The sequence below is a fragment of the Oncorhynchus gorbuscha genome, linkage group LG08 (genome assembly GCF_021184085.1).
Source record: "Oncorhynchus gorbuscha isolate QuinsamMale2020 ecotype Even-year linkage group LG08, OgorEven_v1.0, whole genome shotgun sequence".
NCBI lineage: Eukaryota > Metazoa > Chordata > Actinopteri > Salmoniformes > Salmonidae > Oncorhynchus > Oncorhynchus gorbuscha.
This window is the reverse complement of record NC_060180.1, coordinates 74,564,257-74,579,051: the sequence shown is the minus strand read 5'-3', so window position 1 is coordinate 74,579,051 and position 14,795 is coordinate 74,564,257. Positions and strand designations below refer to the sequence as shown.

The 14,795-nt window shown below is 47.5% G+C and overlaps 1 protein-coding gene across 2 annotated transcripts in view; it reads left to right on the top strand.

The window, feature by feature from the left end:
- LOC124042177 (rho GTPase-activating protein 29-like) overlaps positions 1 to 14,795 on the top strand; it is a 77,952-nt gene that overhangs the window by 5,615 nt on the left and 57,542 nt on the right. For both annotated transcript variants that reach the window (XM_046360576.1, XM_046360575.1), the window contains exon 3: positions 6,108 to 6,251. In XM_046360576.1, the coding sequence (XP_046216532.1) occupies positions 6,108 to 6,251 (144 nt within the window). The remainder of the gene's footprint in view (positions 1 to 6,107; positions 6,252 to 14,795) is intronic.

Below are 14,795 nucleotides of genomic sequence, written 5' to 3'. Positions count from 1 at the left end.
CTTCCCGAGGCAACCTGCAGTTCTCGATCAAGTCTCCAGTCTGTTCTCGTCTTTACGTGTAGTATTATGCTTTTTGTTTTGTAATGTTTATTCTGGATTAAATACTCTGTTTTCGCCAAGTCGCTTTTGGGTCCTCATTCACCAGCATGACAGAAGGATCCGACCGAGGAATGGACCCAGCGACTACAGACGCTCGTAACACTGCCGTCGAGATCCAAGGAGCCATGCTCGGCAGACACGAGCAGGAATTGTCTGCTGCTCGCCATGCCGTGGAGAGCCTGGCCGCTCAGGTTTCCGACCTCTCTGGACAGTTCCAGAGTCTTCGTCTCGTGCCACCTGTTACTTCCTGGCCTGCCGAGCCTCCAGAACCTAGGGTTAATAACCCACCTTGCTACTCCGGGCAGCCCACTGAGTGCCGCTCCTTTCTCACCCAGTGTGAGATTGTGTTCTCTCTCCAACCCAACACATACTCTAGAGAGAGAGCTCGGGTTGCTTACGTCATTTCACTCCTTACTGGCCGGGCCCGAGAGTGGGGCACAGCTATCTGGGAGGCAAGGGCTGATTGTTCTAACAATTACCAGAACTTTAAAGAGGAGATGATTCGGGTTTTTGACCGTTCAGTTTTTGGTGGGGAGGCTTCTAGGGTCCTGGCTTCCCTATGCCAAGGTGATCGATCCATAACGGATTACTCTATAGAGTTTCGTACTCTTGCTGCCTCTAGTGACTGGAACGAGCCGGCGCTGCTCGCTCGTTTTCTGGAGGGACTCCACACAGTGGTCAAAGATGAGATTCTCTCTCGGGAGGTTCCTTCCAGTGTGGACTCTTTGATTGCTCTCGCCATCCGCATAGAACGACGGGTAGATCTTCGTCACCAGGCTCGTGGAAGAGAGCTCGCATCAACGGTGTTTCCCTGCTCCGCATCGCAACCATCTCCCTCCTCTGGCTCTGAGACTGAGCCCATGCAGCTGGGAGGGATTTGCATCTCGACTAAGGAGAGGGAACGGAGGATCACCAACCGCCTGTGCCTCTATTGCGGATTTGATGGACATTTTGTTAATTCATGTCCAGTAAGAGGCCAGAGCCCATCAGTAAGCGGAGGGCTACTGGTGAGCGCTACTACTCAGGTCTCTTCATCTAGATCTTGTACTACTATGTCGGTCCATCTACGCTGGACCGGTTCGGGTGCTACATGCAGTGCCTTGATTGACTCTGGGGCTGAGGGTTGTTTCATGGACGAAGCATGGGTTCGGAAACATAACATTCCTTTCAGACAGTTAGACAAGCCTACGCCCATGTTTGCCTTAGATGGTAGTCATCTTCCCAGTATCAGATTTGAGACACTACCTTTAACTCTCACAGTATCTGGTAACCACAGTGAGACTATTTCTTTTTTGATTTTTCGTTCACCTTTCACACCTGTTGTTTTGGGTCATCCCTGGCTAGTATGTCATAATCCTTCTATTAATTGGTCTTGTAATTCTATCCTATCCTGGAACGTATCTTGTCATGTGAAGTGCTTAATGTCTGCCATCCCTCCCATTTCTTCTGTCCCCACTTCTCAGGAGGAACCTGGCGATTTGACAGGAGTGCCGGAGGAATATCATGATCTGCGCACGGTCTTCAGTCGGTCCCGAGCCAACTCCCTTCCTCCTCACCGGTCGTATGATTGTAGTATTGATCTCCTTCCGGGGACCACTCCTCCTCGGGGTAGACTATACTCTCTGTCGGCTCCCGAACGTAAGGCTCTCGAGGATTATTTATCTGTGTCTCTTGACGCCGGTACCATAGTGCCTTCTTCCTCTCCGGCCGGGGCGGGGTTCTTTTTGTTAAGAAGAAGGACGGTACTCTGCGCCCCTGCGTGGATTATCGAGGGCTGAATGACATAACGGTTAAGAATCGTTATCCGCTTCCCTTATGTCATCAGCCTTCGAGATTCTGCAGGGAGCCAGGTGCTTTACTAAGTTGGACCTTCGTAACGCTTACCATCTCGTGCGCATCAGAGAGGGGGACGAGTGGAAAACGGCGTTTAACACTCCGTTAGGGCATTTTGAGTACCGGGTTCTGCCGTTTGGTCTCGCCAATGCGCCAGCTGTTTTTCAGGCATTAGTTAATGATGTTCTGAGAGACATGCTGAACATCTTTGTTTTTGTCTATCTTGACGATATCCTGATTTTTTCACCGTCACTCGAGATTCATGTTCAGCACGTTCGACGTGTTCTACAGCGCCTTTAGAGAATTGTCTCTACGTAAAGGCTGAGAAGTGCTCTTTTCATGTCTCCTCCGTTACTTTTCTCGGTTCCGTTATTTCCGCTGAAGGCATTCAGATGGATTCCGCTAAGGTCCAAGCTGTCAGTGATTGGCCCGTTCCAAGGTCACGTGTCGAGTTGCAGCGCTTTTTAGGTTTCGCTAATTTCTATCGGCGTTTCATTCGTAATTTCGGTCAAGTTGCTGCCCCTCTCACAGCTCTTACTTCTGTTAAGACGTGTTTTAAGTGGTCCGGTTCCGCCCAGGGAGCTTTTGATCTTCTAAAAGAACGTTTTACGTCCGCTCCTATCCTCGTTACTCCTGACGTCACTAGACAATTCATTGTCGAGGTTGACGCTTCAGAGGTAGGCGTGGGAGCCATTCTATCCCAGCGCTTCCAGTCTGACGATAAGGTTCATCCTTGCGCTTATTTTTCTCATCGCCTGTCGCCATCTGAGCGCAACTATGATGTGGGTAACCGTGAACTGCTCGCCATCCGCTTAGCCCTAGGCGAATGGCGACAGTGGTTGGAGGGGGCGACCGTTCCTTTTGTCGTTTGGACAGACCATAAGAACCTTGAGTACATCCGTTCTGCCAAACGACTTAATGCCCGTCAAGCTCGTTGGGCGTTGTTTTTCGCTCGTTTCGAGTTTGTGATTTCTTACCGTCCGGGTAGCAAGAACACCAAGCCTGATGCCTTATCCCGTCTGTTTAGTTCTTCTGTGGCTTCTACTGATCCCGAGGGATTCTTCCTTATGGGCGTGTTGTCGGGTTGACAGTCTGGGGAATTGAAAGACAGGTTAAGCAAGCACTCACGCACACTGCGTCGCCGCGCGCTTGTCCTAGTAACCTCCTTTTCGTTCCTGTTTCCACTCGTCTGGCTGTTCTTCAGTGGGCTCACTCTGCCAAGTTAGCTGGTCATCCCGGTGTTCGAGGCACTCTTGCGTCTATTCGCCAGCGATTTTGGTGGCCGACTCAGGAGCGTGACACGCGCCGTTTCGTGGCTGCTTGTTCGGACTGCGCGCAGACTAAGTCGGGTAACTCTCCTCCTGCCGGTCGTCTCAGACCGCTCCCCATTCCTTCTCGACCATGGTCTCACATCGCCCTAGACTTCATTACCGGTCTGCCTTTGTCTGCGGGGAAGACTGTGATTCTTACGGTTGTCGATAGGTTCTCTAAGGCGGCACATTTCATTCCCCTCGCTAAACTTCCTTCCGCTAAGGAGACGGCACAAATCATTATCGAGAATGTGTTCAGAATTCATGGCCTCCCGTTAGACGCCGTTTCAGACAGAGGCCCGCAATTCACATCACAGTTTTGGAGGGAGTTCTGTCGTTTGATTGGTGCGTCCGTCAGTCTCTCTTCCGGGTTTCATCCCCAGTCTAACGGTCAAGCAGAGAGGGCCAATCAGACGATTGGTCGCATACTACGCAGCCTTTCTTTCAGAAACCCTGCGTCTTGGGCAGAACAGCTCCCCTGGGCAGAATACGCTCACAACTCGCTTCCTTCGTCTGCTACCGGGTTATCTCCGTTTCAGAGTAGTCTGGGTTACCAGCCTCCTCTATTCTCTTCCCAGCTTGCCGAGTCCAGCGTTCCCTCCGCTCAAGCGTTTGTCCAACGTTGTGAGCGCACCTGGAGGAGGGTGAGGTCTGCACTTTGCCGCTACAGGGCACAGACTGTGAGAGCCGCCAATAAACGCAGGATTAAGAGTCCTAGGTATTGTTGCGGCCAGAGAGTGTGGCTTTCCACTCGCAACCTTCCTCTTACGACAGCTTCTCGTAAGTTGACTCCGCGGTTCATTGGTCCGTTCCGTGTCTCCCAGGTCGTCAATCCTGTCGCTGTGCGACTGCTTCTTCCGCGACATCTTCGTCGCGTCCATCCTGTCTTCCATGTCTCCTGTGTTAAGCCCTTTCTTCGCACCCCGTTCGTCTTCCCTCCCCCCTCCCGTCCTTGTCGAGAGCGCACCTATTTACAAGGTACATAAGATCATGGACATGCGTTCTCGGGGACGGGGTCACCAATACTTAGTGGATTGGGAGGGTTACGGTCCTGAGGAGAGGAGTTGGGTTCCGTCTCGGGACGTGCTGGACCGTTCACTCATTGATGATTTCCTCCGTTGCCGCCAGGATTCCTCCTCGAGTGCGCCAGGAGGCGCTCGGTGAGTGGGGGGTACTGTCATGTTTTGTCATTTATTATCATGTCTTGTCCCTGTGCTCCCCATTCTATTCGTTTCCCTCTGCTGGTCTTATTAGGTTCTTTCCCTCTTTCTATCCCTCTCTCTCCCCCTCCCTCTCTCACTCTCTCGCTCTCTCTTCTCTCTATCGTTCCGTTCCTGCTCCCAGCTGTTCCTATTCCCCTAATCATCATTTAGTCTTCCCACACCTGTTCCCGATCCTTTTCCCTGATTAGAGTCCCTATTTCTCTCCTTGTTTCCCGTACCTGCCCTGTCGGATCCTCATTTATATTCACCGTGCTGTGTCTATGTTTTGCCCTGTCGTGTCGTGTTTCCCTCAGATGCTGCGTGGTGAGCAGGTGTCTGAGTCTGCTAGGTTCAAGTGCCTTCCCGAGGCAACCTGCAGTTCTCGATCAAGTCTCCAGTCTGTTCTCGTCTTTACGTGTAGTATTATGCTTTTTGTTTTGTAATGTTTATTCTGGATTAAATACTCTGTTTTCGCCAAGTCGCTTTTGGGTCCTCATTCACCAGCATGACACTCTTGACCTGCTGCAGTCTCCTGTATCACACAACCCCAGTTTAGAGACACAAAGGGTCGTTGCAGTATCTCTTGACCTGCTGCAGTCTCCTGTATCACACAACCCCAGTTTAGAGACACAAAGGGTCGTTGCAGTATCTCGTGACCTGCTGCAGTCTCCTGTATCACACAACCCCAGTTTAGAGACAGAAACGTGACAGATGCCTCCATCTAATGACATTACTAACTACGTTATTGCTGTCTCGTATGTGGGTGTCAGTAAACACTAAAACAATGCCATGTGTTTTCTGCAGTGGGGTGACTTGAGGGTCAAAATGGAACAGGTCATAGTTCTGATTTAACTTCTACATGGCTGTTATGTAAAATATAATCTATTGTGGTAAAATTACAAACGGACAAAATTCCCAAGCTAACACCTTTTTCTAATCTAGTTAAAAATACAAACTATAATTCACTCCAAAGCACGTATGCCACTTTTCACGTCATGTCTGGAACTTGTAAACACGACCTTCTTACTGAGAGAAATGCACTTTGAACGACCTCTCCAACTTGGAAACTCTGGTATGATCTCTGGACCCTGATCTTTCCCACATGCTGAACTCTGACGTCACGTACCACTGAAAAATAGCAACAAACATGGCCGCGATTTCAAATGTCAATAGTGAGAATGGTTCTTGTGTTCCTTACCGAGCACATGAACGCTCGGAAAAGTCGTTTCTCTGAAGTAAACAAGCCGTTCCTCTGAGCCCCCCCCCCTCTGGACACATGAACACGGCATTAGACCGAACAGGCTGATGGTGATCAAGCCGTTCCTCTGAGCCCCCTCCCCCTCTGGACACGTGAACACGGCACTAGACCGAACAGGCTGATGGTGATCACACATCCTACAGGCTTGTCAGTGGGGAACAATGGCTTCTTCTATGGCCTTGAATGACACAGCTGCCAGTGTTAGTTAGTGGTGCGATCATTATTGTTTCAGATCTCATTCCTATGTTTTAATTGATGTCAATACTCTACTCTGTTTCTCTTTCTCACCCCCCCCCCCCCCCAGAAAGCCAGGACGGCTATGACAACTACGTAATGACGTTATCGACTCTATTCTGTTAAAAGATCTTACTTGACACATCGACTCTTTTTTTCCTCCTCTTCCAGAGTCCAGTGATGCTCTCCCTCAGCGGGTACAGGAGAGGTTGGGAGAGCTGCTGCGAGTTCTCAAGTCTGTCATCGGTAAACACCACACCCTCAACTCTGTAGACATCCTCAGGGCCGCTGGCACCGTCATCGCTAAGGTCAAAGGTTAGTATCCTCATATTTTCGTTTGATTATATAGATAGATAGGACAGGACAGGAAAGGTAGGAGAGAGTGCCCTTGAATTGAATTGAATTGAGAGTTCAAGTCAAAGGGCACTGGGTCGGATTTATATTTGTTATATTTTTATTATTTATCACAGGAGGTTGGTTCTACCTTAATTTGGGAGGACACGCTTGTTGTTATGGCTGGATATATAGTATAGTATATAGTAATATAGTGGAAAGGTATCAAACAACTGAGCTTCTGTAGCTCAGTTGGTAGAGCATGGAGCTTGTAACGCCAGGGTAGTGGGTTCGATCCCCGGGACCACCCATACGTAGAATGTATGCACACATGACTGACTGTAAGTCGCTTTGGATAAAAGCGTCTGCTAAATGGCATATATTATTATTATATTAAACACAATCTTTCCAGGTGTTTGATGCCTTTCCTTTCAGCCATTGTTATGAGCCGTCCTCCTCTGAGCAGATCCTCCCCTGGTGTACATGCTGTGGTCTGCGGCTCTTACCGTCAGACCACACTGGTCACCTCATCCACACGTCCGATTCCTTCTTTTGGATGATATGACTTGGTTTCCTCCAACTCTGCACTGTTCAACGTTCAGGAAAGAAGATCTTTAGGTCTACATATCATGTTTATTCCCTATGGGCCCTGGTCTAAAGTAGTGCACTACTACCCCTATAGACCCTGGTCTAAAGTAGTGCACTACTGCCCTATAGACCCTGGTCTAAAGTAGTGCACTACTACCCCTATAGACCCTGGTCTAAAGTAGTGCACTACTGCCCTATAGACCCTGGTCTAAAGTAGTGCACTACTACCCCTATAGACCCTGGTCTAAAGTAGTGCACTACTGCCCTATAGACCCTGGTCTAAAGTAGTGCACTACTACCCTATAGACCCTGGTCTAAAGTAGTGCACTACTGCCCTATAGACCCTGGTCTAAAGTAGTGCACTACTACCCCTATAGACCCTGGTCTAAAGTAGTGCACTACTACCCCTATAGACCCTGGTCTAAAGTAGTGCACTACTGCCCTATAGACCCTGGTCTAAAGTAGTGCACTACTACCCCTATAGACCCTGGTCTAAAGTAGTGCACTACTACCCCTATAGACCCTGGTCTAAAGTAGTGCACTACTACCCCTATAGACCCTGGTCTAAAGTAGTGCACTACTGCCCTATAGACCCTGGTCTAAAGTAGTGCACTACTGCCCTATAGACCCTGGTCTAAAGTAGTGCACTACTGCCCTATAGACCCTGGTCTAAAGTAGTGCACTACTGCCCTATAGACCCTGGTCTAAAGTAGTGCACTACTACCCCTATAGACCCTGGTCTAAAGTAGTGCACTACTACCCCTATAGACCCTGGTCTAAAGTAGTGCACTACTGCCCTATAGACCCTGGTCTAAAGTAGTGCACTACTACCCCTATAGACCCTGGTCTAAAGTAGTGCACTACTGCCCTATAGACCCTGGTCTAAAGTAGTGCACTACTGCCCTATAGACCCTGGTCTAAAGTAGTGCACTACTGCCCTATAGACCCTGGTCTAAAGTAGTGCACTACTGCCCTATAGACCCTGGTCTAAAGTAGTGCACTACTGCCCTATAGACCCTGGTCTAAAGTAGTGCACTACTACCCCTATAGACCCTGGTCTAAAGTAGTGCACTACTACCCCTATAGACCCTGGTCTAAAGTAGTGCACTACTGCCCCTATAGACCCTGGTCTAAAGTAGTGCACTACTACCCCTATAGACCCTGGTCTAAAGTAGTGCACTACTACCCCTATAGACCCTGGTCTAAAGTAGTGCACTACTACCCCTATAGACCCTGGTCTAAAGTAGTGCACTACTACCCCTATAGACCCTGGTCTAAAGTAGTGCACTACTGCCCCTATAGACCCTGGTCTAAAGTAGTGCACTACTGCCCCTATAGACCCTGGTCTAAAGTAGTGCACTACTACCCTATAGACCCTGGTCTAAAGTAGTGCACTACTACCCCTATAGACCCTGGTCTAAAGTAGTGCACTACTACCCCTATAGACCCTGGTCTAAAGTAGTGCACTACTACCCCTATAGACCCTGGTCTAAAGTAGTGCACTACTACCCTATAGACCCTGGTCTAAAGTAGTGCACTACTACCCTATAGACCCTGGTCTAAAGTAGTGCACTACTACCCCTATAGACCCTGGTCTAAAGTAGTGCACTACTACCCTATAGACCCTGGTCTAAAGTAGTGCACTACTGCCCTATAGACCCTGGTCTAAAGTAGTGCACTACTGCCCTATAGACCCTGGTCTAAAGTAGTGCACTACTACCCCTATAGACCCTGGTCTAAAGTAGTGCACTACTACCCTATAGACCCTGGTCTAAAGTAGTGCACTACTACCCTATAGACCCTGGTCTAAAGTAGTGCACTACTGCCCTATAGACCCTGGTCTAAAGTAGTGCACTACTGCCCTATAGACCCTGGTCTAAAGTAGTGCACTACTGCCCTATAGACCCTGGTCTAAAGTAGTGCACTACTGCCCTATAGACCCTGGTCTAAAGTAGTGCACTACTACCCTATAGACCCTGGTCTAAAGTAGTGCACTACTACCCCTATAGACCCTGGTCTAAAGTAGTGCACTACTGCCCTATAGACCCTGGTCTAAAGTAGTGCACTACTACCCTATAGACCCTGGTCTAAAGTAGTGCACTACTACCCCTATAGACCCTGGTCTAAAGTAGTGCACTACTACCCTATAGACCCTGGTCTAAAGTAGTGCACTACTGCCCTATAGACCCTGGTCTAAAGTAGTGCACTACTGCCCTATAGACCCTGGTCTAAAGTAGTGCACTACTACCCCTATAGACCCTGGTCTAAAGTAGTGCACTACTGCCCTATAGACCCTGGTCTAAAGTAGTGCACTACTACCCCTATAGACCCTGGTCTAAAGTAGTGCACTACTACCCTATAGACCCTGGTCTAAAGTAGTGCACTACTGCCCTATAGACCCTGGTCTAAAGTAGTGCACTACTACCCCTATAGACCCTGGTCTAAAGTAGTGCACTACTACCCTATAGACCCTGGTCTAAAGTAGTGCACTACTACCCCTATAGACCCTGGTCTAAAGTAGTGCACTACTACCCCTATAGACCCTGGTCTAAAGTAGTGCACTACTGCCCTATAGACCCTGGTCTAAAGTAGTGCACTACTACCCTATAGACCCTGGTCTAAAGTAGTGCACTACTGCCCCCTATAGACCCTGGTCTAAAGTAGTGCACTACTGCCCTATAGACCCTGGTCTAAAGTAGTGCACTACTACCCCTATAGACCCTGGTCTAAAGTAGTGCACTACTACCCCTATAGACCCTGGTCTAAAGTAGTGCACTACTACCCTATAGACCCTGGTCTAAAGTAGTGCACTACTACCCCTATAGACCCTGGTCTAAAGTAGTGCACTACTACCCTATAGACCCTGGTCTAAAGTAGTGCACTACTACCCTATAGACCCTGGTCTAAAGTAGTGCACTACTGCCCTATAGACCCTGGTCACTAAAAGTAGTGCACTACTACCCCTATAGACCCTGGTCTAAAGTAGTGCACTACTACCCTATAGACCCTGGTCTAAAGTAGTGCACTACTACCCTATAGACCCTGGTCTAAAGTAGTGCACTACTGCCCTATAGACCCTGGTCTAAAGTAGTGCACTACTACCCTATAGACCCTGGTCTAAAGTAGTGCACTACTGCCCTATAGACCCTGGTCTAAAGTAGTGCACTACTACCCCTATAGACCCTGGTCTAAAGTAGTGCACTACTACCCCTATAGACCCTGGTCTAAAGTAGTGCACTACTGCCCTATAGACCCTGGTCTAAAGTAGTGCACTACTACCCCTATAGACCCTGGTCTAAAGTAGTGCACTACTACCCTATAGACCCTGGTCTAAAGTAGTGCACTACTGCCCTATAGACCCTGGTCTAAAGTAGTGCACTACTACCCTATAGACCCTGGTCTAAAGTAGTGCACTACTACCCCTATAGACCCTGGTCTAAAGTAGTGCACTACTACCCTATAGACCCTGGTCTAAAGTAGTGCACTACTACCCTATAGACCCTGGTCTAAAGTAGTGCACTACTACCCTATAGACCCTGGTCTAAAGTAGTGCACTACTGCCCTATAGACCCTGGTCTAAAGTAGTGCACTACTGCCCTATAGACCCTGGTCTAAAGTAGTGCACTACTGCCCTATAGACCCTGGTCTAAAGTAGTGCACTACTACCCCTATAGACCCTGGTCTAAAGTAGTGCACTACTACCCTATAGACCCTGGTCTAAAGTAGTGCACTACTACCCCTATAGACCCTGGTCTAAAGTAGTGCACTACTACCCTATAGACCCTGGTCTAAAGTAGTGCACTACTGCCCTATAGACCCTGGTCTAAAGTAGTGCACTACTGCCCTATAGACCCTGGTCTAAAGTAGTGCACTACTGCCCTATAGACCCTGGTCTAAAGTAGTGCACTACTACCCCTATAGACCCTGGTCTAAAGTAGTGCACTACTACCCCTATAGACCCTGGTCTAAAGTAGTGCACTACTACCCTATAGACCCTGGTCTAAAGTAGTGCACTACTACCCCTATAGACCCTGGTCTAAAGTAGTGCACTACTGCCCTATAGACCCTGGTCTAAAGTAGTGCACTACTACCCCTATAGACCCTGGTCTAAAGTAGTGCACTACTACCCCTATAGACCCTGGTCTAAAGTAGTGCACTACTGCCCTATAGACCCTGGTCTAAAGTAGTGCACTACTGCCCTATAGACCCTGGTCTAAAGTAGTGCACTACTGCCCTATAGACCCTGGTCTAAAGTAGTGCACTACTGCCCTATAGACCCTGGTCTAAAGTAGTGCACTACTACCCCTATAGACCCTGGTCTAAAGTAGTGCACTACTACCCCTATAGACCCTGGTCTAAAGTAGTGCACTACTACCCTATAGACCCTGGTCTAAAGTAGTGCACTACTACCCTATAGACCCTGGTCTAAAGTAGTGCACTACTACCCCTATAGACCCTGGTCTAAAGTAGTGCACTACTACCCTATAGACCCTGGTCTAAAGTAGTGCACTACTACCCCTATAGACCCTGGTCTAAAGTAGTGCACTACTGCCCTATAGACCCTGGTCTAAAGTAGTGCACTACTACCCTATAGACCCTGGTCTAAAGTAGTGCACTACTGCCCTATAGACCCTGGTCTAAAGTAGTGCACTACTGCCCTATAGACCCTGGTCTAAAGTAGTGCACTACTGCCCTATAGACCCTGGTCTAAAGTAGTGCACTACTGCCCTATAGACCCTGGTCTAAAGTAGTGCACTACTACCCCTATAGACCCTGGTCTAAAGTAGTGCACTACTACCCCTATAGACCCTGGTCTAAAGTAGTGCACTACTACCCTATAGACCCTGGTCTAAAGTAGTGCACTACTACCCTATAGACCCTGGTCTAAAGTAGTGCACTACTGCCCTATAGACCCTGGTCTAAAGTAGTGCACTACTACCCCTATAGACCCTGGTCTAAAGTAGTGCACTACTGCCCTATAGACCCTGGTCTAAAGTAGTGCACTACTACCCCTATAGACCCTGGTCTAAAGTAGTGCACTACTGCCCTATAGACCCTGGTCTAAAGTAGTGCACTACTACCCCTATAGACCCTGGTCTAAAGTAGTGCACTACTACCCCTATAGACCCTGGTCTAAAGTAGTGCACTACTACCCCTATAGACCCTGGTCTAAAGTAGTGCACTACTACCCTATAGACCCTGGTCTAAAGTAGTGCACTACTGCCCTATAGACCCTGGTCTAAAGTAGTGCACTACTACCCCTATAGACCCTGGTCTAAAGTAGTGCACTACTGCCCTATAGACCCTGGTCTAAAGTAGTGCACTACTGCCCTATAGACCCTGGTCTAAAGTAGTGCACTACTGCCCTATAGACCCTGGTCTAAAGTAGTGCACTACTGCCCTATAGACCCTGGTCTAAAGTAGTGCACTACTGCCCTATAGACCCTGGTCTAAAGTAGTGCACTACTACCCCTATAGACCCTGGTCTAAAGTAGTGCACTACTACCCCTATAGACCCTGGTCTAAAGTAGTGCACTACTGCCCTATAGACCCTGGTCTAAAGTAGTGCACTACTACCCCTATAGACCCTGGTCTAAAGTAGTGCACTACTACCCCTATAGACCCTGGTCTAAAGTAGTGCACTACTACCCTATAGACCCTGGTCTAAAGTAGTGCACTACTACCCTATAGACCCTGGTCTAAAGTAGTGCACTACTGCCCTATAGACCCTGGTCTAAAGTAGTGCACTACTGCCCTATAGACCCTGGTCTAAATTAGTGCACTACTGCCCTATAGACCCTGGTCTAAAGTAGTGCACTACTACCCCTATAGACCCTGGTCTAAAGTAGTGCACTACTACCCCTATAGACCCTGGTCTAAAGTAGTGCACTACTACCCCTATAGACCCTGGTCTAAAGTAGTGCACTACTACCCTATAGACCCTGGTCTAAAGTAGTGCACTACTACCCTATAGACCTTGGTCTAAAGTAGTGCACTACTGCCCTATAGACCCTGGTCTAAAGTAGTGCACTACTGCCCTATAGACCCTGGTCTAAAGTAGTGCACTACTACCCCTATAGACCCTGGTCTAAAGTAGTGCACTACTGCCCTATAGACCCTGGTCTTTGGTAGTAGTGCACTACTGCCCTATAGACCCTGGTCTAAAGTAGTGCACTACTGCCCTATAGACCCTGGTCTAAAGTAGTGCACTACTGCCCCATAGACCCTGGTCTAAAGTAGTGCACTACTGCCCTATAGACCCTGGTCTAAAGTAGTGCACTACTATCCCTATAGACCCTGGTCTAAAGTAGTGCACTACTACCCCTATAGACCCTGGTCAATCAAAGTAGTGCACTACTACCCCTATTTTACCCTGGTCTAAAGTAGTGCACTACTACCCCTATAGACCCTGGTCTAAAGTAGTGCACTACTACCCCTATAGACCCTGGTCTAAAGTAGTGCACTACTACCCCTATAGACCCTGGTCTAAAGTAGTGCGCTACTGCCCTATAGACCCTGGTCTAATGTAGTACACTACTGCCCTATAGACCCTGGTCTAAAGTAGTGCACTACTGCCCCTGTAGACCCTGGTCTAAAGTAGTGCACTATTTAGGGAATAGGGTGCCATTTGGTATGCAGTCTACAAACTTCTGGAACATTCTTGTGCTGAAGCCAAGAGAAGAATCTCTCCCTCGACGGAATGATCACATCTTGGTTTCTAGAAAGTAGAAACTAAGAAACTAAGAATTCCTTTCATCAGCGTGGCACTGTGTAGACAATAATAATTTATTCTCACATCGACAACTTTTCAGAAACAGTGAAAAGTCCTAGGTGCCAACTTCCAACTCTTAACAGATGTGTCCCAGCGCAGTCCAGAGTCAAAAGGATCTTTCTTGATCAATCAACAGTATGAAGGAAACTGGGATGTAGGTTGTTTTTTATTCTGTTGAAAACTGTTTATTATATTCAGCTCATTGCTTGATGAGCCGGGTCCTAGTGAGGAGCAGTTTGCCAACCATTCTTTCTTTTTGAACAACTGTTTACAGACTATTTTTTTCCCAGTTCATTTTAGTCGTTCGACCTGGCCGCAATGAATTCTACAGCAGGATTAATACTCGTTCAGGAGGTGCTCCGACTAGCACTGACAATAGTTACTGTTGCAGGCAGCATTGAGAAGATTTGAGATTGTTTTGTTGTCTCATTTACATATGTTTCTGCTTATAATATCTGACATTTTTTGGTAGTCAACTTGTCTATAAATAGATACATGCAACTTTCTTTTTTTGTCATATGTTGCCCTAGAAGACTAAATAAAGCCTGGTTCACCAGGATGTCATAACTATGAGAATTAATGTGTAATTTTACCCATTTACCCAACTAAATGATTCTCGGTCATATCTGCAAAGATGTTTAGGGACCGGGGAGAAACATTTTGAAAAGATCAAGACATCAGTCCAACCGGTTATAAAGGAAATGGAAAGATGTTTAGGGACCGGGGAGAAACATTTTGAAAAGATCAAGACATCAGTCCGACCGGTTATAAAGGATTAGTCTATGTGAAAGATTATATTTCTAGTGGAGGTTGGGAGACCTACAGGTTATATTATATTAGTCTATGTGACATCAGACCGACAGGTTATATTATATTAGTCTATGTGAGAGGACAGGTTATATTATATTAGTCTATGTGAGAGGACAGGTTATATTATATTAGTCTATGTGTGAGGACAGGTTATATTATATTAGTCTATGTGGGAGGTTATAGACCTACAGGTTATATTATATTAGTCTATGTGAGAGGTTGTAGACCTTATATTATATTAGTCTATGTGAGAGGTTGTAGACCTACAGGTTATATTATATTAGTCTATGTGAAGGTTGTAGATCAGGTTATATTATATTAGTCTATGTGTGAGGAGGTTATATTATATTAGTTAT